The sequence below is a fragment of the Aegilops tauschii genome, chromosome 5 (genome assembly GCF_002575655.3).
Source record: "Aegilops tauschii subsp. strangulata cultivar AL8/78 chromosome 5, Aet v6.0, whole genome shotgun sequence".
In the NCBI taxonomy this organism is placed as follows: Eukaryota; Viridiplantae; Streptophyta; class Magnoliopsida; order Poales; family Poaceae; genus Aegilops; species Aegilops tauschii.
The window spans coordinates 39,961,736-39,988,091 of NC_053039.3; the positions used below are offsets into that span (position 1 = coordinate 39,961,736).

At 41.9% G+C, this 26,356-nt stretch overlaps 3 protein-coding genes, 1 long non-coding RNA gene and 1 other non-coding gene across 5 annotated transcripts; 2 read left to right on the forward strand and 3 right to left on the reverse strand.

Moving 5' to 3' along the window:
• Nucleotides 1-11,047: 11,047 nt before the first annotated feature.
• On the forward strand, nucleotides 11,048-14,149 carry LOC120964286 (F-box/FBD/LRR-repeat protein At1g13570). Its single transcript, XM_040388753.2, has 5 exons — nucleotides 11,048-11,758; nucleotides 12,341-12,455; nucleotides 12,559-13,422; nucleotides 13,508-13,657; nucleotides 13,766-14,149. Exons 1-5 carry the CDS (start codon nucleotides 11,556-11,558, stop codon nucleotides 14,084-14,086), a joined length of 1,653 nt encoding a protein of 550 aa, XP_040244687.1. The 5' UTR covers nucleotides 11,048-11,555; the 3' UTR covers nucleotides 14,087-14,149.
• A 3,227-nt stretch (nucleotides 14,150-17,376) lies between these two features.
• LOC109774403 (E3 ubiquitin-protein ligase Os03g0188200-like) lies at nucleotides 17,377-17,761 on the reverse strand. Its single transcript, XM_020333119.1, has 2 exons — nucleotides 17,750-17,761; nucleotides 17,377-17,703 (listed from the first exon to the last, which is right to left on the reverse strand). The coding sequence occupies exons 1-2, from the start codon at nucleotides 17,759-17,761 to the stop codon at nucleotides 17,377-17,379; spliced, it is 339 nt and encodes a 112-aa protein (XP_020188708.1).
• Nucleotides 17,762-18,497: 736 nt separating this feature from the next.
• LOC109774386 (uncharacterized) lies at nucleotides 18,498-21,414 on the reverse strand. Its single transcript, XR_012183764.1, has 7 exons — nucleotides 21,145-21,414; nucleotides 20,847-21,056; nucleotides 20,671-20,759; nucleotides 20,483-20,588; nucleotides 19,853-20,317; nucleotides 19,608-19,772; nucleotides 18,498-18,761 (listed from the first exon to the last, which is right to left on the reverse strand). It is a non-coding gene; the product is annotated as an uncharacterized protein (transcript).
• A 71-nt stretch (nucleotides 21,415-21,485) lies between these two features.
• Nucleotides 21,486-22,137, reverse strand: LOC141023272 (uncharacterized). Its single transcript, XR_012184005.1, has 3 exons — nucleotides 21,847-22,137; nucleotides 21,674-21,751; nucleotides 21,486-21,587 (listed from the first exon to the last, which is right to left on the reverse strand). It is a non-coding gene; the product is annotated as an uncharacterized lncRNA (long non-coding RNA).
• A 934-nt stretch (nucleotides 22,138-23,071) lies between these two features.
• On the forward strand, nucleotides 23,072-26,317 carry LOC141022527 (uncharacterized). Its single transcript, XM_073498786.1, has 6 exons — nucleotides 23,072-24,413; nucleotides 24,514-24,668; nucleotides 25,082-25,620; nucleotides 25,748-25,835; nucleotides 25,927-26,240; nucleotides 26,299-26,317. Exons 1-6 carry the CDS (start codon nucleotides 23,072-23,074, stop codon nucleotides 26,315-26,317), a joined length of 2,457 nt encoding a protein of 818 aa, XP_073354887.1.
• Nucleotides 26,318-26,356: the final 39 nt, after the last annotated feature.

Consider the following 26,356-nt stretch of genomic DNA (forward strand, 5'->3'; position numbering starts at 1 on the left):
GCAAGTCGCCAGGAAGATTCCATGTTCATCTCTACACGTCGTTGTTCACGCTCCTTTGTTCAAAGTTTTGGATAGCCCCCTTGTCCACATGGATTTTTTAACAGAGGCAAAAGTTTTGGCTTTTTCATTAATTAAGAAGATAGTTTACCTGGTTAATTGGCAAAAAACCGAACGAAAACCAACACATCCAGGGCCAAGCCCACACAACGGCTGAAACAATCTGCAAAGATCATGCCCATGGCAAGCCACAACAAAGTCAATCCACGAAACCACATGCAGATTACTCCCAAAATAAAGAACATCGGAGAAGGGAACACTTTCTAGGGACTAACATTTTGTCGTTTTGTCCCTTACAGCGGCACTTACCAACTGGTTGACACTCTTCATCTTCTTCCCATTGATAAGACGATATAACCCTTTGGTGATCGAAGGTGCGACAAGAAGCCTTTCATCATCTCGGTGAAGTCGTGTAGAGTGTCCTCGCCCTCATTTGCAAGGGTGCAACCCTTTGCAACAACCTGAACTTCGTCAGAGGTTGCAAAAGCAAGGATGAAGTTGGAGGCCACCTTGTCAAAGGAGGCCATTGGACCGACCGAATGCAAGTTCCTCAGCAGACTTCATGGGAGCAACTAACCTTGAAGGCAACAACTGAGCATTGGCGCCATCCTCCTCAGTTACCTTTGGTCCCCATCTTTTGCTAGTTGTGGCACCTGCGCCGCAAGCGCCGACCCCTACATATCATTGGCCACCTCTGCCCGCTCCAATAAGCTAATTGCATGAGCCAACCACATGCGGTACCAAATAATAAAATTAAGAGAAAAGTATGTTTTTGGTCCCTCAAGTTCCCACAAAGTATAGACATGATCCCTCAAATTTTTTTGGTATACATTTGGTCCCTCAAGTCTCAAAACCGGATAAGCTTGGTCCTAAACCAGATTTTGAGCATGTTGACCGGATTTGACCGCCACAAAACCGCCCGATGAATAGTAAATTTGAAAAAAAACTTCAAAAAAATGACAAAATTTTTGCAAGAGCCCGTCCGATCTCATTTCAGGACAAAATTTTCGTCGCACGTTGCGCACTTAAGCATATTGGACCCCAAAAAGTTTCATAATTTTTTGATTTTGTTTTGATTTTTTTCAAATTTACTATTCATCGGCAGATATTTTTGTTTTCTTTTTGCCACGAGCTCCTCGGGTGCCGAAAGAGCCTGAAATTTTGTTCGCATCTTGCGCATGTAAGCATATTCGACCCCAAAAAAATTCAGATTTTTTTGAAGTTTTTTTTTTCGAATTTACTGTTCATCGGGCGGTTTTGTGGCGGTCAAAACTGGTCAATATACTCAAAATCTGGTTTAGGACCAAACTTATCCGCTTTTGAGACTTGAGGGACCAAATGTATACCAAAAAATCTTGAGGGACCAAGCTTATACTTTGTGGGAACTTGAGGGACCAAAAACATACTTTTCTCTAAAATTAAAGCATGTGTGTGGAGAGCGGCGATTGAAATTCTTCTTCGTGAATGGCCCGGCGTCATGCCCACCACCCAGCCTAGAGCGTGACCAACACCCAAACGAGATCATCCTAAAATAGCGTCGTGCACAAACCAACGGCCACCACGTTTTCCATCGGTGTATTCATAGTGATCTTACCGAACATCTTGGTGTCCATTAGATACCACACGTTTGCCATATTACACTAACAAAGGTCAAAGGGTGACTCCAGCTATCCACCTTGGCATTACACAGCGAGCATGCCGCAGATGGCACCATGTACCTGTGGTATATAACCTCCCTGTCGGCAGAGAGGCCCGGGGCGGAGCACCATGCAAATTAATACAAGCAATTTCCCTTGAACTTTGACAACCCGTAGATTCATCTAGAAATCCCTCTCACTCTAAGAATTAGATGACTATAGGAACTGTTCAAGCCAATCTTCATGACTCATTTTCATCTACATGATCATGTGTAGACCGTACATCCACCCAATATTTTGTTTAGGCAGGATTTGATTGGCCCCCGACTTATGTCATGGCACAATCTTTTATCCCGTCTGGATTCGATTAATATTAGACAAGGCCGGGATGTGTTTCGCTGGAACCTTACTATATCAGGGTCATTCACAGTAGACTCTATGTACTGTGCACTCATGCATTCTGAGGTACCGGTGAGTAACAACAAGAAAATCTGGAAGTCGAAGATTGCACTAAAAGTTAAAATCTTCATGTGGTATCTTCGTAGGGGAGTTGTTCTAACCAAAGACAACCTCGCACGACGCAACTGGCCAGGGAGTAAGAAGTGTTGTTTTTGTACTCATGAAGAGACAATCAAACACCTCTTTTTCCAATGCAAGTTTGCACGTACTACGTGGTCAATCATCCAAATAGCATCAAATTTGTATCCGCCCACAAGTGTCGCCAATATTTTTGATCATTGGTTGGACGGTATTTCAAATAGATTCAAAACGCTAATACGGGTGGGAGCATACGCCTTACTATGGTCGCTTTGGCTATGTAGAAATGATTTGGTTTTCAATGATAAAAATACTTCTCCTTTGCATGTTATTTTCCGTTGTACGTACTCGCTTCGTACGTGGTCTACGCTACAACGAGTGGAGTAACAACCGCTGTTCAAGGCGGTGTGTACGCGGTTGGAGCAGGTGGCTATGATGGTTTTTACCCAACATGGGTGGCAGCATAATCTCCGGATCGGTCCACCATCCCTTGCGACATAGGCATAGTGTCGGTCTATAGGACTCTACTATCGCCGATTTGTCGTTTTTTCCATTCATTTTGTCAGACTTTCCGTGTTAGGCTGTGTGCATCCTAGTTATGCAGAGGCCAGGTGTTACTCATAATGCTTTGTATCCGCTTGATGCTACATTTCGAGATAATAAAAGCACCCTTTATCGAAAAATGTGTAGACCGTACATAGACTGGGTGGAGAAGATTCAATTCTTCGCATAATTCCATGCCAAAAAAATCAGTCTACAGCACATGGCTGTGGCAGTGCACTTGGCCATTCCCTTTCTTTCTTTTTTCTTTAGGGCTTGTTGAGCTGTGCCCTCAGCAGAACCTTGCCGTACTGTGTTTGTGTGCTGCTTGTGTGCGTGTGTGGTGCAATCCTTTGTGTTGGAACTTTGTGGCTCTGATGGTTTGTTTTATATATAAAGCCGGGTGAAAGTCTTTTTTGATATATTGCGAATAATTTCAACATCCATTGGTTAATAATGCTCGTTCAATATTGAGACATCTGAACTTCTTAATTCCTCTTGAATATAATTGCAAGCACCATCGAGGGATCCACTTGTCCAACAAAAATCTAGTTTGGGTGGCATCACCAGATCCTCCAGACAAAACCTCGACACATATGTCACAACCTTCACAAATGCCTTTCCAAATTTGAGACGACATGTGCTCCCAACTTATATGCTTCAAGAAATTACATGAAAAAAATGATTAAGGTTGTTACATACTATGCCATGCATGACGCCAATGAAGCCAGGTTGAAGATCTTGATGTCTCTGAAGCCCCTATCATCCATATATTTTTTCCACGGTCCTAGTCTCCCATGATACCCACATAGTCCCCCCCCCCCCCCCTCTCTCTGTCTCTCTGCGCATTGCCCCACCCAAAAATCACGATGAGAGATATAATATATATGCTGACAAAGTTCCCGCGGTAACTTGAAACAAGCCATAGAGTCTATGGGGATAGCCCGTGCTACAGGGTTACTTAAAATCTCTTTACCAGCTGAAGCTATCACACCCTAGGCTGGGAGCGACCGGTCTCTAAGTGTCACCTGCCGGCTTTCAAATTTTCCTTCTCAAGTTTCTAGAAAGTTTTAACTTTAAAATGAAGTAAGTATTTATTTGTCGAACCAAACGTGAAAAAGAAAGGGGTATGACTATGTGCTGCTTGCTGCGAGGCCTACCATGGCTCGCCTGCAGGGAGCACATATTGGGCCGGCCCAGTAACCGCGTCACATTATCATGCTGACGTTATGTTATTTTTTTTGTTGTTTTTTCCCCATTTTCTATGCACATTTATTCTTATTTTTTACTTTTTTTATATTTCAAAAGATATACAAGTCACATACAATTTTAAAAATTTGAATCTTGCATTTAAAAAATGTAACACGAGTATAGAAATATGTTTGTAATGTATATGAAAAATGCACAATGTCAAACAAGAAAATGTACGTGATATTTAAAAAAATGCCCATACATTGTAAAAAAATCATGTATTTTTAAAAATATTCATAGATTAAAAAAACGTACGTTAAGAAAATTTCACAGGTTTTAAAAATGTGTTCGTGACATTTTCAAGAAAATACATAGTTAAGAAAAGGTGGGCTTGCTTTTTTCCAATGTGTATTTAAAAAAAATGCTTCACCTGTATTTGACAAAATGTTCAAAACTTTTTTTTGCTAAAAAATAAATATGTATTTTAAAAAATGTGAAACATTTAAAGAATGTTTTATATGTATATGAAAAATGTACAAGGTGTGTGGAAAAAGTAGGCGTTGAAACATATATTAAAAATATGTAAGTTGTATTTGAAAATGTCAAACATGTGTAAAAAATGTTCCCAACATATATTAAAAAAATGTAAAATGCATATGAGAAATATAGACATCTGTTGAAAAAAGGAAAAGGCCGAAAAAAAACCATATAAATTTGGTGAAAACCAAAGAAATAAACAAAAAAAACCAAGAAAGTAACAAAGAAAACCGAGGAAACAAGAAACAAAAAGGAAAAGGGAAGAAAACGAAATATCTAAGAACAAAAACTGCGACGAATAAAAGAAAAGGAAAACGGAAAACGGAAAAGCAGAAAAAACAGAGAAACCCCATATAAAACTGGGCTACAAACAATGGGAAAAACCAAAAAAAAAGAAGCAAAGTGGCAGCGTCCTGCTGTGTTAGGCCAGCCTGCTATTGCCCCGCCCGTAGGCGGCGATTCATAGCCCTGGCGAAAAGAAAGACGGGCCTAGACCTTTGCAGAGTCGAACCCCGACACGTGTGCTGGTCACGTACTCAAATTCCGAATAAGGTGTAGCCTCTGTTTAGAAGTGAAAGCAAGAGAGAAAGTAATAGAATGAACAACCACTTCTCATTGATGGAAAATCAAGGCTATTTATACCCGGTACAAAGGCGGTTTACAAAGAGGCAGTTGCCAAAGAGACAACCGACATAGCAGGGATTAACCCATTAATTAACTTAATTAATTTATTCCTAACACTCCCCCTAATCAATGCTTGTCTTTGTGAATATGCATCATCTTGATAAATAACACTCCTTGTATGTCTTTGCCTTTGAGAATGTTCATCATCTTCATCTTGAGAAATGCTTGTATAATCTTTAAATTCTCCTCCAAAAACCCTATGGGAAAAATATGAGGAGAATAGTGTAGATATGTTGCTAAAACTCCTTTAAACCCAGTGGGAAAAATAATAAGGAGAAAATGATGCAACATATAATGATTATTGTCTCTTGATAACTCATATGAGAAAAACCTTTGAAGAAGGAGAAAAATCATTGGTGAGTTTAGAGAACAATAAATATGCTTTGTATACTTTCCTTTAAAAACCCCAATGGGGAAAAACTTGAAAGTATTGCATATTATCTTTAAAAGATATTGCCTCATTAAAAACCATTATGAGAAACTTTGAGAGAAAACTCATAAGGAAAAGAGTGCGATCTGATATGTCACTGAAAGCTCCTTTAAAACCCAATGGGAAAAACATAAGGAGAAACTGACATGACATATGTGAACACTTGTATCAATATTGTCTCATTAAAAACCTTTTATGAGAAACCACGAGGGAAAACTCATGAAGGGAAAAAGAGTACAATATATGTAATCTGATGATTGTTAACAGGTTATAGTTTGGGAGATTACTCCCCCTGAACTTTGCAAATCTCGAGGATGTCTCGTACCAATTTCATTGACATGATCATTGGATTTTCACAGTATTTTCTTTGCAAATTGTTTCCTCACTTTTCTATAATTCATGAGGATAAGTGATCTTCAAGCAATGTGCTTTATGATATTGCTCTTCATATAACCTGTAGGTATTGAGTAACACAAGTGGTAGCATCTTGATAAAATCAAGTTGATTGTTATGAATCTCAACCACATGATTTTGAGTGTGGTTTATCATTCCACTGAGCCGTGCATATTTTGCAATGCTTTTAGATAAAGCAATTATGTTAGAATGATAAGTGGAAGTAGTCATTAGAGTCTATTTTAGATTACTCCCATGAGAAGACTATTCCGATGAATTCAGTCATTAATGTGGCATTGTTGGGATCAAATAAAGAGCCACTATCATTTCATATATCATGGTCATATCTTGATTTCCTAATGGAATTGCCCAAGATTTATTGTGAGCTTGAGATATAAGTTGATATTTCTTATATTGACCATATACCTTTGTTGGGGGTTGCACTCTAAACAAAGATAGCAAATATAGTGTCAGGCCTGACGGAGTTTCCAATTATATGAGTGCGTTGGTGTTAGTGAGATGCAGAACCTTAGGTCCTGATATCACTTTATTACCACTCCTAGATATGAATGGATTTGTACCCTACCAAGGCAGTATGACTATAACTATCCTTTATTGTTACGATATATCTGTATTGAACTTCTCATATATATACTTTGGATATATGTAGACTGATATGTATTGTTGAGAGAATGCTCAAGTTAGAAGCTTAAGCTAAATTTGGTTGAATCCAAATTTTCCGTCTTAAGATGATTTTGTGTATGTTTAGGTCTTGTATAGACATTGATGATGAGGTCATCAATATACATTGAGGTGATGAAAGGAAATGAAACTGATTCCTTAATTAAACATGTAATTAATCATCATTATTCAAGTAATCCTTTTGAAGAAGGAACTCATTTAGTCGGTAGTACCATATGATATCCGACTATTTCAAGTCGTAGAGTGACTTATGAAGTTTTACACTAAACTTGTTGCGATTTGATTTTGGATTCGGAAGTATAAGCCCTTCAGGGACTGCAATAGAGATTTCCGAAATGAGTGACTCATATGAGTATGTAGCCACTTCATCCATCAACTGCATGGATAATATTATTATTTTTATTGCCAATGATATTTAGTATCGAAACATAATTCCACTCATACCAAGCGGGTATGTTACATCGTAATCGATGTCGGGTCTCTGCGTGAACCCTTTTGCTACAAGCCTCACTTTCTCACCACCTCATTGACTTTGTCTATGAATGAGAAGTTTTTAGTATTTCATATGAAAGATACTTATGTGGAGTAGGTATTACTGCGGTAAATACCACTCGTTTGCAGAGCGAGTGATATTCTTCATTACTTGCTTCCTTTTATGTGAACCAATATGAGTGCAAGAGGCACTCTACCATGGATTTTCGTTCTGGGCCCAAAAGGTTTTAGCAATTTGAGAAGAAATATATGTCGACAAATGTAGTCTTTAGTTTATATGATTCTGATGAAATCATGGAAGTTTGTGGATAAAATATTTATTCCTTTTTAACTCCTTGTGATTTCCTACAACAAATGGAGTCAAGGTGTTTCGATGTCCCGGCACCAAAAAAAATTGTGCACATTTATGCCAGGCTTTGGATGATGAGCATCCAGTGAGTGTCTTTCAACTTGATGTTGAATTACATTTACTGGTTGAGGAATTGATTTCTTCTATTTCCGCGGAAGCATATGAGAAGTTATATCTCGTGTTGTCAGATTTTCTCCCCCTCTTGCTCTCATTTGGGGAGAAGAGTGGTTTGTCAGGTACCTCCACTCTTCCTGACACTTTACTGCAGGAATATAGAATTTAGTGACACCTTGTCATCAGTAAATGTATGTGGCAACTTTGCAATGTGTTGCAAATATATGATTCTCTAAACTTCTAGTTCAGATTCTTTGAGTACGTGGATATAAGGATTGAATGTCAATAACATTTCTAATTTATCTCGGCATTCTTTGTGGTACTTATCTCCCCCTAATGCCGATAAATATCCTTATTGCTGATGCAATCAGCATACGGGCTATGAATAATTTTGATTTACGGATAAATTGTTATTCCTCACATAGATCCCTAATTTTCGTGAGTGCCCATTGATGTACGCTGGAGTGGTGATATCGGTATGTAACCAAATTATCGCAGATGGAAAATACTTTGTTGATTTCCACGTAGTAACTACAAGGGGAAAGTAGTATGATATGCAGTTGGTATGATTTAGATCATACTTACGGTGTGTAAGGCCGTATGTGTCCAGCAAGAGGCTGGTAAATTTACAATTGTTTAAAAATGGTCATGTAATTCATTTAACTCTCTTTGATAAGAAATTTAGCTAAACCATTCTGGGTATGTACATAAAGTACTTAATGCAAAAAAATGCTCATTGAATGAGTTCAACAACATTGTTCATTTGAATGGGTTTATAGATCCTGTTTTCAGGAGAATTTGCTCTTACTTTGATAAGTTGAGCAATTTTTTTAGTAAGATCATGCATGGTTGTGTGTGATAAGAGACACACTGAAAAACATTTTATGAGTGTGTATATGAGTACCATGAGGTGTCTAAATTACCCCAGATAATGGTTCAACATTCCACATATATCTTTTGAACGCGTTCAAGAAAGAATAAGTGGCTCATTTAGAATTTTAAGGTGAGAGTTCCTTAAAACAGATTTCCCCTATGGCACATGTGGTGCACACATAATCTGATGATCTAGGGAATATTTTTGCAACTTGTTAAGTTGTGACCAACCGAATTGTCAACAATGTTCTAATCATCCCCAAACCAGGATGGCTAAGGCTATCAAGCCTAATATTTAATTTATTAATACTTAGAAAATCATTGTGTACGCAACAATATTGAGTATGAATTGAAACATACATTCAAATTTATCGAATATTGTATCCAATGGATATGATATTGGACATTTTACTACATGTAGTAGTACTAGTATGGGCTAATAATATGTTGGGATAATTAGGAGATTACCTGAGGTCTTCGATATTATTGAGTGCAAATGAGTTCATCCTCCATTTACTGCACTAAATTTTGGTTCTCCTTCTGATGAAGATCCTGAGAACAATCATCTACCAAAATATTTTTGGTTGTGATTTTTAAGTTCTAAAATTTACCCCATTGAACTTATTGGCCCTTTTCAATAAATTTGTGGTGTGGCTTGACCATATGTTTGGTAATCATAGGTAGGACTTATGTAACCACACATTTGACAAACTTGAGAGTTGTCTTTGTGATCATTTGAAAATGACCAATTCCTATTAAGAGGTAATTATGTCTTTGGTTGTCTATTAGCCTCTACTTTACTTCATATTTCTCATGGTTCTATTTTGTGACCACTAGCTTGCATAGTATTCTTGGTACTAGCAAGAATTTCAAATAATGGTATAGCACCCGTTGGGTGAATCTGATGATTTATGTTTCTTTACCATGGAAAATGGTAGTACCAAATGAGGATGTAAAGTGTATTAAGGGCTTTTCAACCAAACTACATATTAAAATATTTGATCATTGAATCTCAACTTGAAGTTGATTAAATGACAGAAGTATCGGGTGCAATCGACTTGAGGTCTTGAAAACTGCATGGGGGATCATTCCTGATGTGTTCATGGCAGCATGTTTCTCTTAACGGGAATATTTGAGATGAATAAATATTCATTCATTACGTACTTAGTTTGAGAACTAAGTGAAGTTGATGACATATAAAATGCATATGTACATATTTATCTATCAAGAGAATAGCCATGTCATGTTCCAAAAAATGGAGTTATGGTGGCAACAATGCCACATGTGGATACAATGACTGATGTCATGAATCATCTTAAAATAAATACTCCCGCCTAACATGAATTTAGAGCATTTGGAAATGCCAGTCATGTGTTACATGAAATGCTCATGCATTTATTTAATTTACTTCTAGGATTAATCATGTCCAAAGTGATCCTTGGTGAACCTAGGTGTAGCCTTCAATACAACGCATGCTATAAAATCGTTGTTAATGTTTTAGACTTCATTCTTGACAAAATGTATGACTATAAGTCAATGTCAAAAACATATACTTTGCATGTTTAACATTGGTTAGTCACTATTAAAGTATAACCACAATGTGATGTGGACCTTACAATAGCGTTTGAGAAACTCGAGAGTTGCTCTAAATTATGGTCTCCATCTTGATAGATGGATGACACTATAATTACAAATAATGACATAGGCTTCACTGCCATGCATTTAACCAATGTAATTGAAGACCATCATCGGGGTATGTACATATCTACATAATTTTCTACGACTTATTCAATCAAAATGAGGTTTAAATAATGATAGTAGTAGAAAAGAAATCAACATGTAATGACCATGCATTAATATTTGTTACTATGAGAGTAACCTATTTTAGTGAACAACAACAATTGCTTCAGAGGAGCACATTTTTAAGATAGCTGATGCTATATACTCATATGTATAGACCTCAATATATATAGGATATAACACTTCAAAGATAATCACCGGATGCGGTGTAGATCTCGCAGTAATAGAAAATATAGTCTGACTTTTGTCAGTAGATGTTCATATCTCTATTACCTTATGTTATGCTATATTTAAGAAAATCACTTTGAAGGTAATCATCTGTCAAAGTGACATGATGTAGACCTTGCAGTAATAGTGGATAGTCTGCAAAATTTTGCAGTAGATGCCAATATTACCTTATGATATCTTGAGGTAGTCACATCTATTATTAATATTTGGAAGAGCACTTTGAAGGTAATCATCTTGTAAAATTGACAAGATGTAGACCTCACAGTAATGATGGATAATCTGCAAATCGCGCAGTAGATACCACCAGTACCTTGTGATTCACAAATAAAATTATTTGAGGTTGTCGTAATAAATACGACACTTCAATTTATGTCGAGATTTGCAAGAAAATTATTTTCAACTACACAGACGTGGTTGTTCACTAAATTAAACATGTTATATGGATTGCTTGAAAAGCAAACAGATTGAACATGTAACAAACTTCCCTTTACAGGAAACACACAGAGTGAACTCTGTATTAATTAGATCCGAGGATTTAAATAGAAAGTCTGTGGACAATTCTGTAGTTGTTACGGCCTGAAAAAATATTTCAAAAATTCCATGTGCTCAGATGTAAAGTACAGCCAAGCATGTGTGTTGAACACTAACATGTACTGTAGGCATTAATGTACAAATACTGGAAAGTAGGAGGGCTGAAGAGAAAATTCGCCAAAAGGATAAGGTTGCGGTTCCAGGATGGGGATTTTTCTAATCGCCGTCGTTATCCCATTTGGCCCTGTGCCTTCACAAATCAATCGATTCTTTTGGTTTCCACCGCAGCCGACGGGAGATTGAGGATTTGCAACGCGTGAGCGGGTTCGCCGCTATGCGCTGGAGGCCGCCTGAGGAACTGCGCTGCATCCTCTTGGAGGCCGCGACCACGCGCCGCTGCGCCCGGCTGCCGGCCGGGAGCGCAAGGCCCCGCCGTCGCGCTTGATGGGGTCTTCGTGCCATGCGTTGGATGCTGCAGGGTGGCCGTGGCTGCCAGCGTAGGTCGCTGCTGCGAACCACGATGCGGGCAATCCGCGTCGGGAGGATCCGCCCTGCGATGCCTCTGGACCGCCGGGAGGAGCACTATCAAGGCCGAAGGCCGACGCGTCCTCTGCACCGGATAGCGTCGCCGCCAGGGCTGTGCACCACGGTCTCGCCGTTGGGGTGAGCATGGCGTCGCCGTTCGTCTTCTCTTGTTCTTCATCCATTCTTTGTCGCTTCTTGCGTGGCCTTATGCTCTCGGTAGAGGCGTGCGTGATAACGTGTTTAGAAGTGAAAGCGAGAGAGAAAGTAATAGAATGAACAGCCACTTCTCATTGATGGAAAATCAGGGCTATTTATACCCGGTACAAAGGCGGTTTACAAAGAGGCAGTTGCCAAAGAGACAACCGACATAGCAGGGATTAACCCATTAATTAACTTAATTAATTTATTCCTAACAGCCTCAAACGTGGATTGCTCGCTCCCGATCTCTGCGGCTTTCGCTCCACAGGTTGCCCCTGTCAATGTCATTAAGCCTATTATTACCTTCCGATTTCCCCCTGCTGTAACCACACTTGTTTTTTCTGCACATTGCGTACGGGCGACAGAGCTACTGAAGATGCGATTTTTATGATGCGAACCAGACGACTTATTGACTCTAGTTTCAGAAGAAGAAAAAAATCAGTTCAAACATGCTTACACAGTACGTAGTACATTATTATTATGTGAGTTTCTTAACCATGCTCCACAATGTTCTTTCATCAGCATTGGAATGGGGAACTATCTGACGAGTAGAATTACGGCAGAGAAGCACGCCCATGTTAAGACTTCCAAGAATCGCAACGGAAGGCCTGGCGTTAGGCTTCAAGACCTTCCAGAGGTATGTTGATTCTGCCTTTCGGCTTGACTCTCGGGGGGGGGGGGGGGGGGGGGGGCATATCTCTGTACTAAACCTTTTTATGTTCCATCTCCTTTTGTTGAAGGATGTACTGTGTACAATTTTATCGAAATTACCTGCGAAAGAAGCTGTACGGGCCAGTGTTTTGTCGAGTGACTGGCGATGTGCATGGACAGCTTGCCCCAGGCTAAGCTTTGGTGCCGACGATGTGAGTAAGAATGTGAAGGGGAAACCTCAGCGCACCAAGATGTTCATCGACCGTGTTAATGCGGGTTTGCGCAAGCACAACGGCAGGGCTGTTGCCCAAATTGAGATTAAATATATATTCGAGAGCAAGCTTGTTGATCACCTCAATAATTGGATTAGATTTGCTATGTCAGCACACACAAAGAATCTAGCTTTTGATTTGGCGCCACCAAACAATTTCCCGGAATATGGGGATCATTACAGATTCCCATCTGAACAATTTACAGACAACAAAAGTGTATCCTGTCTAGCCTGTCTTCAACTCAGCTTTGTACGTTTCGAACCACCTCCTACCGGTTTCATAGGTTTCCCACACCTAAGAAAGCTTCATCTCCATGTAGTCAAGACCACTAGGCAGGACCTCGAGAGTGTCTTGTGCAGTTGCGTTAATCTTGAGTGGCTGAGCTTACTCAGATGCCATCTCAAGGATGAAATGAAGGTGGTTCGGCGGCCATTGTGCCAACTGCGCTACTTGAAAGTCGTGCACTGTGATATAACCAAGATAGAGTTCGATGCTGCAAAGCTCTCCACCTTTGTTTATGATGGACCATACATGCCTATTACCCTCCATCATGCTGCAAAACTGGAAAATGCAAAATTTTGGTTCCGCCGTGCGGTTTTTCAGCGTTGTATCGCGTCGCTCCTCAATGGGCTACCAGATGTACAAAAACTGACATTGCAACTTGGAATGCAACGGCTAGAGGTATTTTATATTGTGACAACATTCAAGTTATGGTTTAGTTTGTGCCGCGTAATTTTGCAATAACCTTTGCTGTTTTATCTTTTAGAGCCGGTGGACGTTAAATAGCCCTCGAGTGTTTTCTCACCTCAGGCATGCGCAGATACTGTTGATTATACATCGTGAAGATAGTGACAAAATCCTCTACTTAGTTTCTTTTCTAAGGGTTGCTCCGTTCATTGAGAGGTTGGAAGTACATGTGAGTAATATTCTCAATCGTTTTTTCTTTTTCCCTTTGTAAGGTATTATCATCAACCTGCATGTAGGTGGCAGCAAGAAGCCCTACTAATCTTGATAACTTATGCAGTTTCATGGCCTTTATACTTTGTGGTTTGCAACCGATGGACCTTTGAGACAAGAAATACCGCCGTGTGAAGATAAATATGTGAATCTGAAGGACATGCGCATTACAGGATTCAAAGGGGCGAGAGGCCAAGCTGAATTCCTTATGTACGTGGTTGAAAATGCTCCTGCAATAGAGGCGGTAACTGTAGATACAGCTCAAAGGCTAATTGATGCTTGGGATCCAGAGGAACCAACCCCTAGAATAGATAGTGCTGCTCTTAATATGGTTAGAGGTCCTCTCCTTAAGAGACTCCCACCGAATGCAAATCTTTTACTTGTTTAAGACATTCATGCATTGTTGTATATATATGTAACTGCAGAATGTAGAGTAGTCTTTTTTCGCGAATACGCAAAGCTTGCATATCTTTCGTTGATAGAAGTTGAATTGAGAATACAGAGGGGGTGTACATCACATGGCACAACCAAAGGTGGCATAAACACGGTGCCCGAAGCAGAGTGATATGGAATGCTCAGCCCAAAGAGGAGCTACAACACAACACTAAACTACCCAGTCGGCCAGCCCAACAGAAACAACCCTAACCAAGACGCTGCCCCAACACTTGGAATCGAGTACCACACACGACACGAGCAAGCAAGACGCCGCCGTTGCCCGATCCCAGGAACTGGATATGGGGTTTCCCCCGGCGCTCGAAGATGGCTCGTAGAATAGGTCGTGGGAGCTCCTCCAAGAAGGGTACGACACCTGCAGGTGTCGCCGCTGCCAGCATGAAGCAGGGATTTCGCCCTGGCCAATGTCCAAACAATCCCAAAGCCGTCAGAACTGGATCCAAATACGGGGGCATGTCGTAAGCTGGGACCGCCATTGCCGGAAGGGGAGCTATGCCACCGGAAGCGCAAGCATTGGACCTGGCGGGGGAGGGGCAGTAGAGGTTGGAGAGGCGACGACGAAACATACAAGCGAACGCAGTCGGCAAGTTGACAAGCCACGATCCTGAGAACGCAGACCTGGATCAATGAAGCCGGAGCAGCCAAAACACCGGCGAACCCATGTAGCCGGAAAGAGCGTAGCTTCAAGAGCACCGGGCCATAGCCGCTATGGGAGGAACACCGGCAAGATGGACCCTGGAAAAGACAGGTTCAAGCCAACCGTGATCGTAACAGGGAAGGCAAAATCCACCGTGTGCAGGCCCCGCATCGAAGATGAGAGAATCCACACCACCACCGAGCAGAAAGGCTGCAGCCCCGCGTGGATCTAGAAAGGGGCCACCTGCAGCACCATCGACGGAGTACTCATTAGTGGGAGCCGCCGCGCAAGGCCACGGCCGGCCCGTGCGCACAGGACGAAGCAGGGGCGCCCAATGCACGGCCAGCGTGCCACGCCCACAGAATCCCTCCGCCGCGGCCCCCATGGACAGATCCGTCGAGCTCGCGCGTTTAGCCAGGGAGAAGACACGGCCGGGGATAGGAGAGTCGGCCGGCGAGTGGCGCCGCCACGCGTAGAGGAGCTCTGCAGCGGAACCGCCCCGCGTCGACGGGAGGCCAGGCCCGCCTGAAGACGCCGTATGAGGCAGGAATGCCCCGCCGCCACGCCGCCAGCCTCCTTGGGCACCCCGGACTTCGCCAGCGGCCCTCCGACGGTGGCCACGCAAGGGAGGCGGATCTATGGCACGGCCAGCGGCGCTGCTCGGGTTTCCCCCGAGTCGCCAGGGAGGCGGTGCAAGGGGTGGGAACGTGCTAACGCTGTGTGTAGAGTAGTCTAACCTGTAATTGTTCTTTATCTGTTAAATTGATAATCCATCAATCATAAAACTAAGAGCAGCAACGATGATTTACATATGACAATAGTCTTTGAAGAAAGTAACACGAGGAGAGAAGAACTACAACAGTACAGCTACCAGAGTAAGGGTTTTCACTACAGAACTCCCCCCAACTGCTCAATTAGCTTCTTTGTTGATAAAGGTCAACATATTACCAAGTACAACCGGTCTATGCAACAACACAATGTATGGACTAGTCAAGACATCCAGATTACACACATCCAAATCATCAAAGAACAGAAAATAAAAGTACATGGCCCCCAAAAGCCATGCCGAAGCGATCACCAACAACCACCGCCGTTGGAAGCACCCTATGTTGCGAGAAAGAATCCCAACAACGACGACTGAACGGAACAACGTGCGAGCACCGCAACTGCCAGATCACGGATCTCGTGGTGTTTCACCCAAGAAGGAATTTCAAGCAATCTCCACACAATTCCTTGAATGATGGAATGCCATGAAAACACCAGCATGTAGATACAACCAATTAATGGAAAATCTCTCATGGCAATGATCACTTCAGGAAGCAATTGCTCATTGAAATTCTCGGCGAATGCATCCAGCGTGGCTGTGGTGACATCCTCACCATCACTGGTGAGGCCCAGGCTGTGGCAGGCAAGCCGCTCGGTCACCTTTGGTGCTGGAGCAGCCGCCGCGAGGAGCAGGGTGGTTGACCCTCTTCAGCGAGAGCCCTCCGATCTTGGAGATCATCACACCAACCAGCGTTTTCCTGTGCCTCACCCTCTACAACGAGAGCCCTTCAGTCTTTGAGATCCTCACACCAGCCAGCGTTTTCCTATGCCTGGCCCTCTACAACGAGAGCCCTCCGGTCTTGGAGATCCTCACACCAGCCAACGTTTTCCTTCGAGCCGTCGGTGGCCTAGGCGGAGACGAAACCGACGAGGCATAGGGATTATAGAATGCACTCTCGGAAGAAGCACCCCCCCCCCCCCGACCCCTCTCCCAAGCTCCCCTGATGGCCTCACCCGTCGAAGTTGGGAAGGAAGAAGAGGTTGGGATACCTCTGTTCATAGTAGGTTTAGGTTGTCGTCTAGGTTAGGTTTCGCCCTTCTGGTGTTTCTTGGCACAATGCTATTGACTGGAGTTATGTTGTCGGGGTGGAGGCTTCTAGAGCTCACAAGCGCCGTCGGTGGCCGCAACAGCCGTGTTATGCATCGCCTCCATGGTGAAGGAAAGGAGAATATGGCAGATCTAAGCTCATGGTAGTGGTGACCGGAGCTGCTGTAGGTGCTCCTCCCATTCTCCCCCATGTCGTCTGTGATCTTTACAAGGGGGACCACTTAATTAGTAATTTTGCACACGATGTCGGATTAAGATGATCCGAAAAGCAAAATTGTTCTTCTCAACGAGACAAAACTTTATGAGAACCTTTTAAGAAAAACATCTTGAGGACGCAACCTTGCGAGCAAAAACCTGATGTCAACACAAGCCCAATTAACTTTGTCATAACTCCTGCAGCGCCCGAGCTTCGTTTTGAGTTGCCTTTATATCTATCTTGATGAGGGCTCTCCAATGATGCCTCTAAACTTTTACCTTTGACTTAATTTCCACTAGAACCAAGCCATTGTTTGAGTTCTTTCTCATTTCGTATGTTCCTCGTGTCACTTTTTAAGCGCTCAACAAATGTCAAGCTTCAGGTTTTCTTTTGCCGGGAAAGAGACATGCATGGTCGTCACATGCATAACCATGATGATCCGTAGCTCTACACATTTTTGCCGCTATACAATATAGAAAATTAATGGTCCTGACTCCCGACATGCTGACGCTGTGACGGTTAGCACGCGCCGGTCGTCGGCGGCGCCGCGCGGCAAAGCGGGCAGCTCGTCCGCTGCCGCAGCCAGTCGTCGATGCACCGCTGGTGGAACGCGTGCAGGCACCCCGGCAGCCGGCGGAGCTCGTCGCCGTCCGCGTAGTCCGCCAGGCACACGGCGCACGACGTGCCATCCTCGCCGGTTGTGGCCCTGGAATACACCATCGTCGGGTACGCAGCCAGGGCGGCCTCGTCGATCCCTGCCGTGGCAGCGGACCGGCCACCCCCTTGCTCCACGTCCACGTCGACCCTCGGCAGCGACCGCGACCGCAACGGTCGGTTCACCCGCCACTACAAAGATCCGGGTCTATTGCAACAAAATCGTTTGTTGTAATACATGCTGTTTCATGGCGATAAGTACCTATTGCAACGAAACGACATTCGTTGGCAGCCGTTGCGACTGGACACATGATAATAGGTTATTCCACGAAAAAGAAATTGTGGCAATAAAGTGTGCTATTGCAACAACCATTCGGGAAGTTGCCACATGTTTTCCCGTGGCAACACTCACTTGATGCCATAATTTGATTTGTGGAGATAGCTTTAATGCAACATGTAACGAATTGTGGAGATTGATATCTCGTAGCGATAGACATTTGTGGCAACAACCTATGCCAACGACGACCATTTCGTGGCGCAATACTCTTCCGTGGCAATAGTCAATTGTGGCAACAAACTATGGCAACAATTCTTGTTTTCGTGGCATTAGGCATGTTGCCACGACCCACTATACTTGTGGCAATAAATTATGGCACCAATCCTTATTTTCGTGGCATTAGGCATGTTGCCACGACCCACTGCGCTTGTGGCATTAACTTATGGCAACAAATATTCGAATCGTCGTAACAAGAAATTGCAACGTACTTGTTTTTATGGTGATAAATAGGTATCACAACAGGTAAAAACTTTGTAGCGAGAAATTATTGCGACAATTTATACTTTCCGTGGCGATACTCTATTTCAACAAACTTACTTTGGTGGCGCCAAACTGTTATCGCATCGTGAATTTTTTTGTGGCGCCAAGCTATTACAACAATATAAAGTGCTCCGTTGCAACAAAACAGATAGGCGTAGCGAATGAGATATAACGCAACACTATATCTTTAGTGGTGCTAGCATGTGGCAACCGAAAGTGGGTTGTGGTAATAGTCTATTGCAACCGTAAAAAAAATACAGGCTTTCGATTACAATATTCAAAACCATACGTATAATATGCAGATTCATAAAATTCATAATTCTCATAGCAAATATCCATCAAATGAAACTCAAATGTAATTTAGCCATCCTAATTAACTTCGAAGACTAAACTGCCCATGATCTAGAGTCCAATCCAGCTAGTTCTTTGGATCCTGCAATCAAGAAATAAAAAAAGTTTTAGTTAATTAGTTAAACATAACATACGTCATACAATTATTCCAGCCCCATTGTTAAAAACTATCGCCAGACTAGCTGGACTAATACTGTGTCAGCAAGCATGTAACTAAGGGATCAGAACAACAATACAAGTGTAAATGTCTAAAGCATAACCACAAGTACATCTACTAAAAGCTTCTTTTTTGAGAAAAAACATTAGTTTAACTTAACAGTGCCGGGCTGAATCACTCAAAGCACAGGTAGGGCTGGTACATCGGCCTCCTATTCCAAATAGTGGTTAGGTTCTAACATCCTACAAGACTAGCAAGCTCATGAGAGTTTGCCGAGCGACGACATACATTTATTTCATAATAAAAAAACAATAATTTGAGCGGGTACTTGGTATCCTCAATAACAGCAGCATGGGCTGACAAGTCAACCTTATTGATATTAAGTGCTTCCATCAGGAGTTGTGAGTCCGTTTAAAAAACGACTCTCACGACCCCCATATCAGCGGCAAGAGATACTGCATGGGACATTGCAGTGGACTCATCAGCGAAGGCATTACGCGCATGCTCATGACATCCTGCTCATGCATACAGAATGGTGCCATTGTCCGATTGTACATCTACTAAAAGCTTCTGCTATTGATTTAAGTTAAGACTAGATGTATAGTTTCAGTTAAGTTCATGTCCCTAGCTAGCACATATTCCTTTTTTGTTTAAGTTGTGACTCGATGCAGCAACACATGGTAAAAGCGAAGAAGCAGCTAGCTAACTATGAAGACCAATGACGTATAAAATGTAGGTAAACATGAAGAGAAAGCAAAGGTTGTGACTTACCATTGCTTTAAACATTCGAGAATGCCTTGCTGCAGCTTGTATGAGCGCATTTGAAGAAATAGCAGTTGGCCTTGAACCTGGAGTCTTATTAGGACTAGATCTCTGTAAAAGAATATTTTGCAAGTTTGGATTACTGTTTTCTTTGTCAACCCTCTTCGTAGGCACCTGCAAATAGAAGTGCACTTTTAGCAATGCAAGTAAGCAACATAAATCTTACAAGGTCGGAAGCATATGACTGTAATCACCTGTTGGGTTCCCATCTGTTGGCTCAATTCTACAAACTTTGCCATCATGTTTCTTTCAAATTCCAGTCTTGATGTTCGCTCCTCTTGCAACAATCTTTCCCTTTCAGCACACTCTTCTTTTAACCTCTCCTCAAGTTGTTCTCTCTCAGCACGCTCCAAGTTAATCCTCTCTTGTGTGTTTGCACGTTCAGCTTGTAGTTGATCTTCTAATTCGTTGACCTGCTGGCTGAGCTGAGAGTTTCGCTCCTGGGTGGCTGCTGTAGCACGAGCTTGCTCTTCGATCTGGATACGAAACCTTTCAGAACCAGTTGAAGTTTTGGCCATGTATCCGTACCCACGAGGCTGCGATGACTTGCATTCCAGAGTGTCTTTGTAAGCGGTCTGGAAAATATTGTTTTTCTGCTCACTTGAAAGTGGACCTTCAGTTTCAGTTTCTTTGATTTTAACCTCTTGAAGTGCTTTGTCCTAAAAATGGAAGGAACAATTATAGGTGCAGCATCAATATTGACACTATAAAAGATGAAACAAGAATAGCACGGTCCAATGCATGAATAATCGCATCTGATGATGAAACATGCCGAATGCACATCCTTGACTAACTATAGAATAACCAAAAGTCAGTGTACTCACGTAAACTTTCTGGGAATCTGTGTTAGACCATGTTCCATCGTTCGTGTGGGTGAGTTCCCACAGAGCAATACAATCTGGCTCTTCTCCAGTTTCCAAGTTTCTCCGCAAGTAATATACCAATGAGATGCTTGAAACATGACACCATATTTAGCAGCGAGGCATACATATTTAGTTGGACTCATACCTTCTCAAAACTAACTTGCGAGTAAGATTTTGATCCGATTATGTGTTTTGTCTTCTGTTTCTTACGGTTATCGGCGTTCTCTTGGCTGCGATCCTATCAATCATTGAAACCAAATATAACCAGTGAGACTAGCCATTTCATCTTCACACATAATAGACAAACTGTGATCTTAGAGATAACCTGAAATTTTGAATCAGTGCCAAAGTACTCAATCATCCATTCCCACTCTTCTGGTTGCAAATCTTCCGGCAGATTAGCCAATCTAGCTGCATCTGTTTTGTATGCCTTGTAAGTGGAGCTTAGAGTTGATCGCCAGCCTCTATATCGCTCTTTCGCAATTTTGAGAACTTTTTCTTCTGTTTCTGGTGTATCTTCCAAGTCCCATCTGTCCTGTAAAGCATACAACAAGTAAATATACATAAGCAGTGCATTATCGATGGTAAAATAAGATAACACATGTGAAAAAGATTGTACGCACTATCATGTCTGCAACAATGAGTCGATGAATGGTAGGGTGAATGTCCGACCACGTCCTCACTCCAATGAGTGGTAACTTTCTTTTCATTATGACTACCACGTCATCCTTGAACGAAGGATAGTTCATTCCTACTATACCACCCAATTTTTCAGAGAACGTAATATTTAGCTTTGCAGATCCATTGGCAAAACGCTTCTTAGATGCTTTAAAACCTTTTAGAACACCTCACCCTTTCTTCTTCTGTCCACCAGCTTCTACAGCCCAAATCATACAAGAAAAATTGTATTACTCGGTATTAGATTGTAAGAAATGATGACACAAATGTAAACGAAAGCAAGTACCATCCTGTAGTAGTGCATGGTTGCGGCGAGCATGGGATGGCCATTCAGCAAGGGAACACATGTCATTAGCAGACACTGGAGTGTTGGATTGTTCTGGAGTTCCTGTAAAAGATTTAGTAGTCTTGAAGGTTTAGCTATTTAACCCACACCAAGATTTTATGCATTATAGCAAATGCTAAACAATTTACCAGATCTGGGTTGTCCACGTTGGTTTTTGTATGCCGTTATACTTTCCATCCTTGTTAAGAGAACAGAGCCTTTCTTTACTGCACACAAAGACAATCATGGGACTTAGCATTAACAAAGCATTGATATTCTGCACCATTCAGATAGGTGACTATGAAGTAAGGATGTTGTGTACCAGGAGCATCCTCCGTAAAATTCATCATTGTGCCCTTGTGTAGGTAAACCAGACATAAAATTTTGAGTCAATGTAAGAAGAAACGCAATACATTAAGCAGGCATAAAATCAAATCAGTTTAACTCATATTAAAATTTGAGGCAGCTCAAACTGAATGAAGCTCAAGGTCAAGCTGTAGAACATGACTCATGCTCAGCTTGTAACGATGTCGAGTCGATCTCGAGCTAAATGAGACGGAAAAAAGTATAAATCTATGTTGATTATTCCAACTAGATAAGGCGCAAAACGTTATAAGAAAGTAATAAAAACAAAATATCTAACACCAACGACCGCCGCTGCTCCTCTTCACCACGCTGCCGATCTTCCCAAGGATCCTCTTCTGCTTCTCTTCTTCAAGGATCACGCACAAGACCTCAAGCCTTTCACGCAGAAGATCTTTTCTAGTTGTAAATCTTTGAAACTCTGTACTGTTTTGCTTTGATCTGCATATGACCCTGTGAATCGTTGCATGGACATGGGTTAATTGGTGAAAAATTACTGTGAGAATACTTAGTATGCTACCCAGTGATCTTGATTTCCTGTATGAGTAGTTATGAGCGGCTGAATCCTGTTTCACTTGCTAGTACTTGGCTGTGTGTTCGATTAATCAGAATAGTACCAAAAAGACGGTCCTATTTCTGAACCATTTACCTTTGCTGTCTACTATTTTGTTTTGTTTTGCTTTGATCCTGTGACTACTTATGCTATGTTACATGATCAATACTCTCATAAGGGGCACAAACATGGAAGAAGATGCAGAAGAGCAGATGTTTTGCTTTGCCCCTTATGCTATGTTCTTGAGCACAAGAGCAGATCATGATGCAGGTGGTGGACAAACAAAGCAAATGGCAAATTTTCTCGTCACTGTCTCTCTCTGAATTTCTGTTTTTGCATGATCTAGCCAACTACGAAACTGAACTTAATTACCCTCATGTCACATATACTACCATGTGACAGTAATACTATTTCTTCTTCCATCAACCAAATTTTGCTTTACAATGTATAGATAAATGTTTGCTTTACCATGTGACAGTAATACTGGTATGTATGTATCCCTGTTGTCTTGTCTTGTAATGGAGCTAGTGATGCTATTGCCTGTAATGCAGCTACTAAAGCAGCTGTTATGTTTGTTTGACAGGACTGGCTTTACGGAGACAAGGAAAAAATGACACGAGATAAGAGCTGGATGGAGAGGGAAAGAGGTTCTGTTGAGTGGCAAACTGGCATGAAGGATTTCTTGAATTTTGCCTTCGATGGTGCTCACCCAGACTCAACAGTCCCATGCCCATGTAGGAGATGTCTTAATATTGTTCCAAAAAAGAAAAAGGATGTTCATACTGACTTGCTGTTCAATGGGATGGATCCAACCAACACTCACCGGATATACCATGGTGAACAATCGGATGAGGGAAGCATGTCTGAAGATTCTGATAATGAAGACGCTGTAGATGATGGTGATGGGGTATGTGACATGCTCAATACTCTCATAAGGGGCACAAACATGCAAAACAATGCAAACATTGGTGAAGGTGCGGGAGACATTCATGTGGATGCTTCCAGCGGTGATGAAAGGAACCAGGAGCCAAATGCAACAGCCAAGGTCTTCTTTGAACTATTGAAAGAGGCAAAAAAAGAGTTGTACCCAGGTTGCAAGGATTTCACGAAGCTATCTTTCATTGTGAAGCTTTACCAAATCAAGTGCGTGTCTGGGATGACCAATAGAGCATGTGACTTAGTTCTGCAGATGTTCACACAGGTGTTGCCAAAGGGTCACTGCATTCCTACTAATCTTGCTAAAGTAAGGAAGGTGATCCGAGATCTTGGGCTAGACTACAACAAGATACACGCATGCGTTAATGATTGTGTGCTATTCCGTAATGAACATGCTGATGCAGAAGAATGCCCTGTCTGTCATGCGTCTCGATGGAAATCTACTCCTGCTAGTGACGAAGACAATGCATCAAGTCATAAATCAAAGAAGCCAGTGCCACAGAAAGTTCTAAGGTATTTCCCACTCATTCCAAGACTGCAAAGGCTGTACATGACAGAACATATGTCATCACATATGAAATGGCCTAAGGAGGGTCGGGTGGATGATGGCGTAATGAGGCATCCTGCAGATTCCAAGGCCTGGAAGCATTTTGATAAGAAATATTATAAGAAATTCTCAAAAGATGCTCACAGTGTTCGGCTTGGCCTTGCTTCGGATGGATTCAACCCCTTTGGGCTCATGAGTATATCACACAGTATATGGCCTGTCATTCTTATTCCATATAACTTGCCACCTTGGATGTGTATGAAACAACAAAATTGGATTATGTCAATGATTATACCAGGACCAAAGTCACCAGGAAATAACATAGACGTGTACTTGCAGCCCTTGATTGATGAACTGAATGTTCTATGGGAGGATGGTGCTGAGACATATGATGCTGCAACTAAAAAAAAATTCCAGATGTATGCATGCTTGTTGTGGACCATCAATGACTACCCAGCTTACGCAATGCTGAGTGGTTGGAGCACAAAAGGCAAGCTAGCATGCCCGTATTGCCACAAACATACAGATTTGTTATGGCTCAAGTATGGTCGAAAGCATTGCTACATGGGACACCGACATTTTCTACCCAGGACCCACAAATGGCGTCGACACAAGTGTTTGTTCAACAACAAGGCAGATAATAGAGAAGCTCCAGTGGCACTCACAGGTGAACAAGTTGTGCAGGAACTTGATAGCATTCAACATGCACCATTTGGACGGTCAAATAAGAGAAAGCGACCGGAAAGTAATTGCTGGCATAATTGGCGGAAGAAAAGTGTATTTTTCCAGCTCCCATATTGGAAGCACTTGCTCGTTAGGCACAATTTGGATGTTATGCACATCGAGAAGAACATTTGTGACAGCATTCTGGGGACTTTGCTTGAGCTGGATAAGAAATCAAAGGATGGTGTGAAGGCTCGTCTTGATTTACAGGACCTGAAAATTAGGAAGGACTAGCATCCAAAGCCTGGTAAGCATAAGTATGACATAAAGAAAGGTTGCTATACTTTAAAAAAGGAAGAAAAGATAATGCTCCTCAAGTTTCTGCAGAGCATTAAGATGCCTGATGGCTATGCTTCACACATTAAGCGATGTGTAGTCCTCGATCAGTGCAAGATTAGCGGACTCAAAACTCATGACTGTCATGTTATATTTTAGAAACTTCTTCCTATTGCATTGCGCAAGCTTTTGCCAGAGAATGTTGTTAACCCATTGCTTCAGTTGAGTAAATTCTTTTCTGATTTATGCTCCAAGGAGTTAAGGGATGAAGATTTGGAGAGGTTGAGCAAAACAATTCCAGAAACTCTATGTCAGCTTGAGATGATCTTTCCACCAGCATTCTTTGATATTATGATGCATCTCCCAATTCATCTTGCTGAAGAGGCCCGATTGGGAGGGCCTGTCTTGTATAGATGGGTGTATCCAATTGAGCGATACTTGCGTACGCTCAAAGGATATGTGCGTAACAAGGCTCAACCAGAAGGTTCTATTGCAGAGGGGTACATACTTGAAGAGTGCATGACTTTTTGTAGTCGATTCGTTGATGGAATGCCTACCAAGCTAAGTCAGTCTGAATGTCATGAAGACGGAGGTACAGATCAACCACCAACAGGGATTAGCATAATGAGTACAGTTGATTACTCCAAGAAAGGTTTTGTTTGTGAATCATTGTCTTTGGCTGAGATTAATCAAATGAGGCATTTCATAATAACAAACTGTGAGGAAACCGCGCCATGGATTGAGTAAGGATACTTATGTATTTATTTCACATCATGATATGCTTTAATACTTTCCTATTCAACTAACAATCATTTCTCTTTGAAGTGAACATCTTGAGGAGCTCACAAGGAACAATTCTCCTAATCCTAAAAAGCAGCACAAGGAAGAGTTTGTTGGTTGGTTTGAGAGACGGGTAATTTTCTTTCGCATTTTCACTAATGTTCCTTGTAATAACATACCAACGTTGTACAATACACTCACACATATTCTGTTCCATGAAACAGATCACAGAACTCCACAATGATGGGAAGGTCAGCAATCTTATTTATGCACTAGCTAAAGGACCTGATCACCTAGCTCGGGTATACAACCGTACAGTTCTGAATGGATATTTCTTTCGGAATTCCTATATAGAGCAGGACTTGAGTACCCAGAATAGTGGCGTCATAGTCAAGGGCGATGCAAACACAGGCAATATTGATTATTACGGGGTGATCAAGAAAATCATATTTCTTGACTTTCCTCCTGATAAGGAGGTTGTTCTATTCCAGTGTGACTGGTTTGATGTGCCTCCTGCCAACAGAACTGAGATTAAGGGGTATAAGAAGGACAAATATGGAATTATTGACCTTGACACTACTCTACACCAATTCCAGGGAGACCCTTACATTCTAGGCCTCCAAGCTCAACAGGTTTTCTATGTGAGAGATGTGA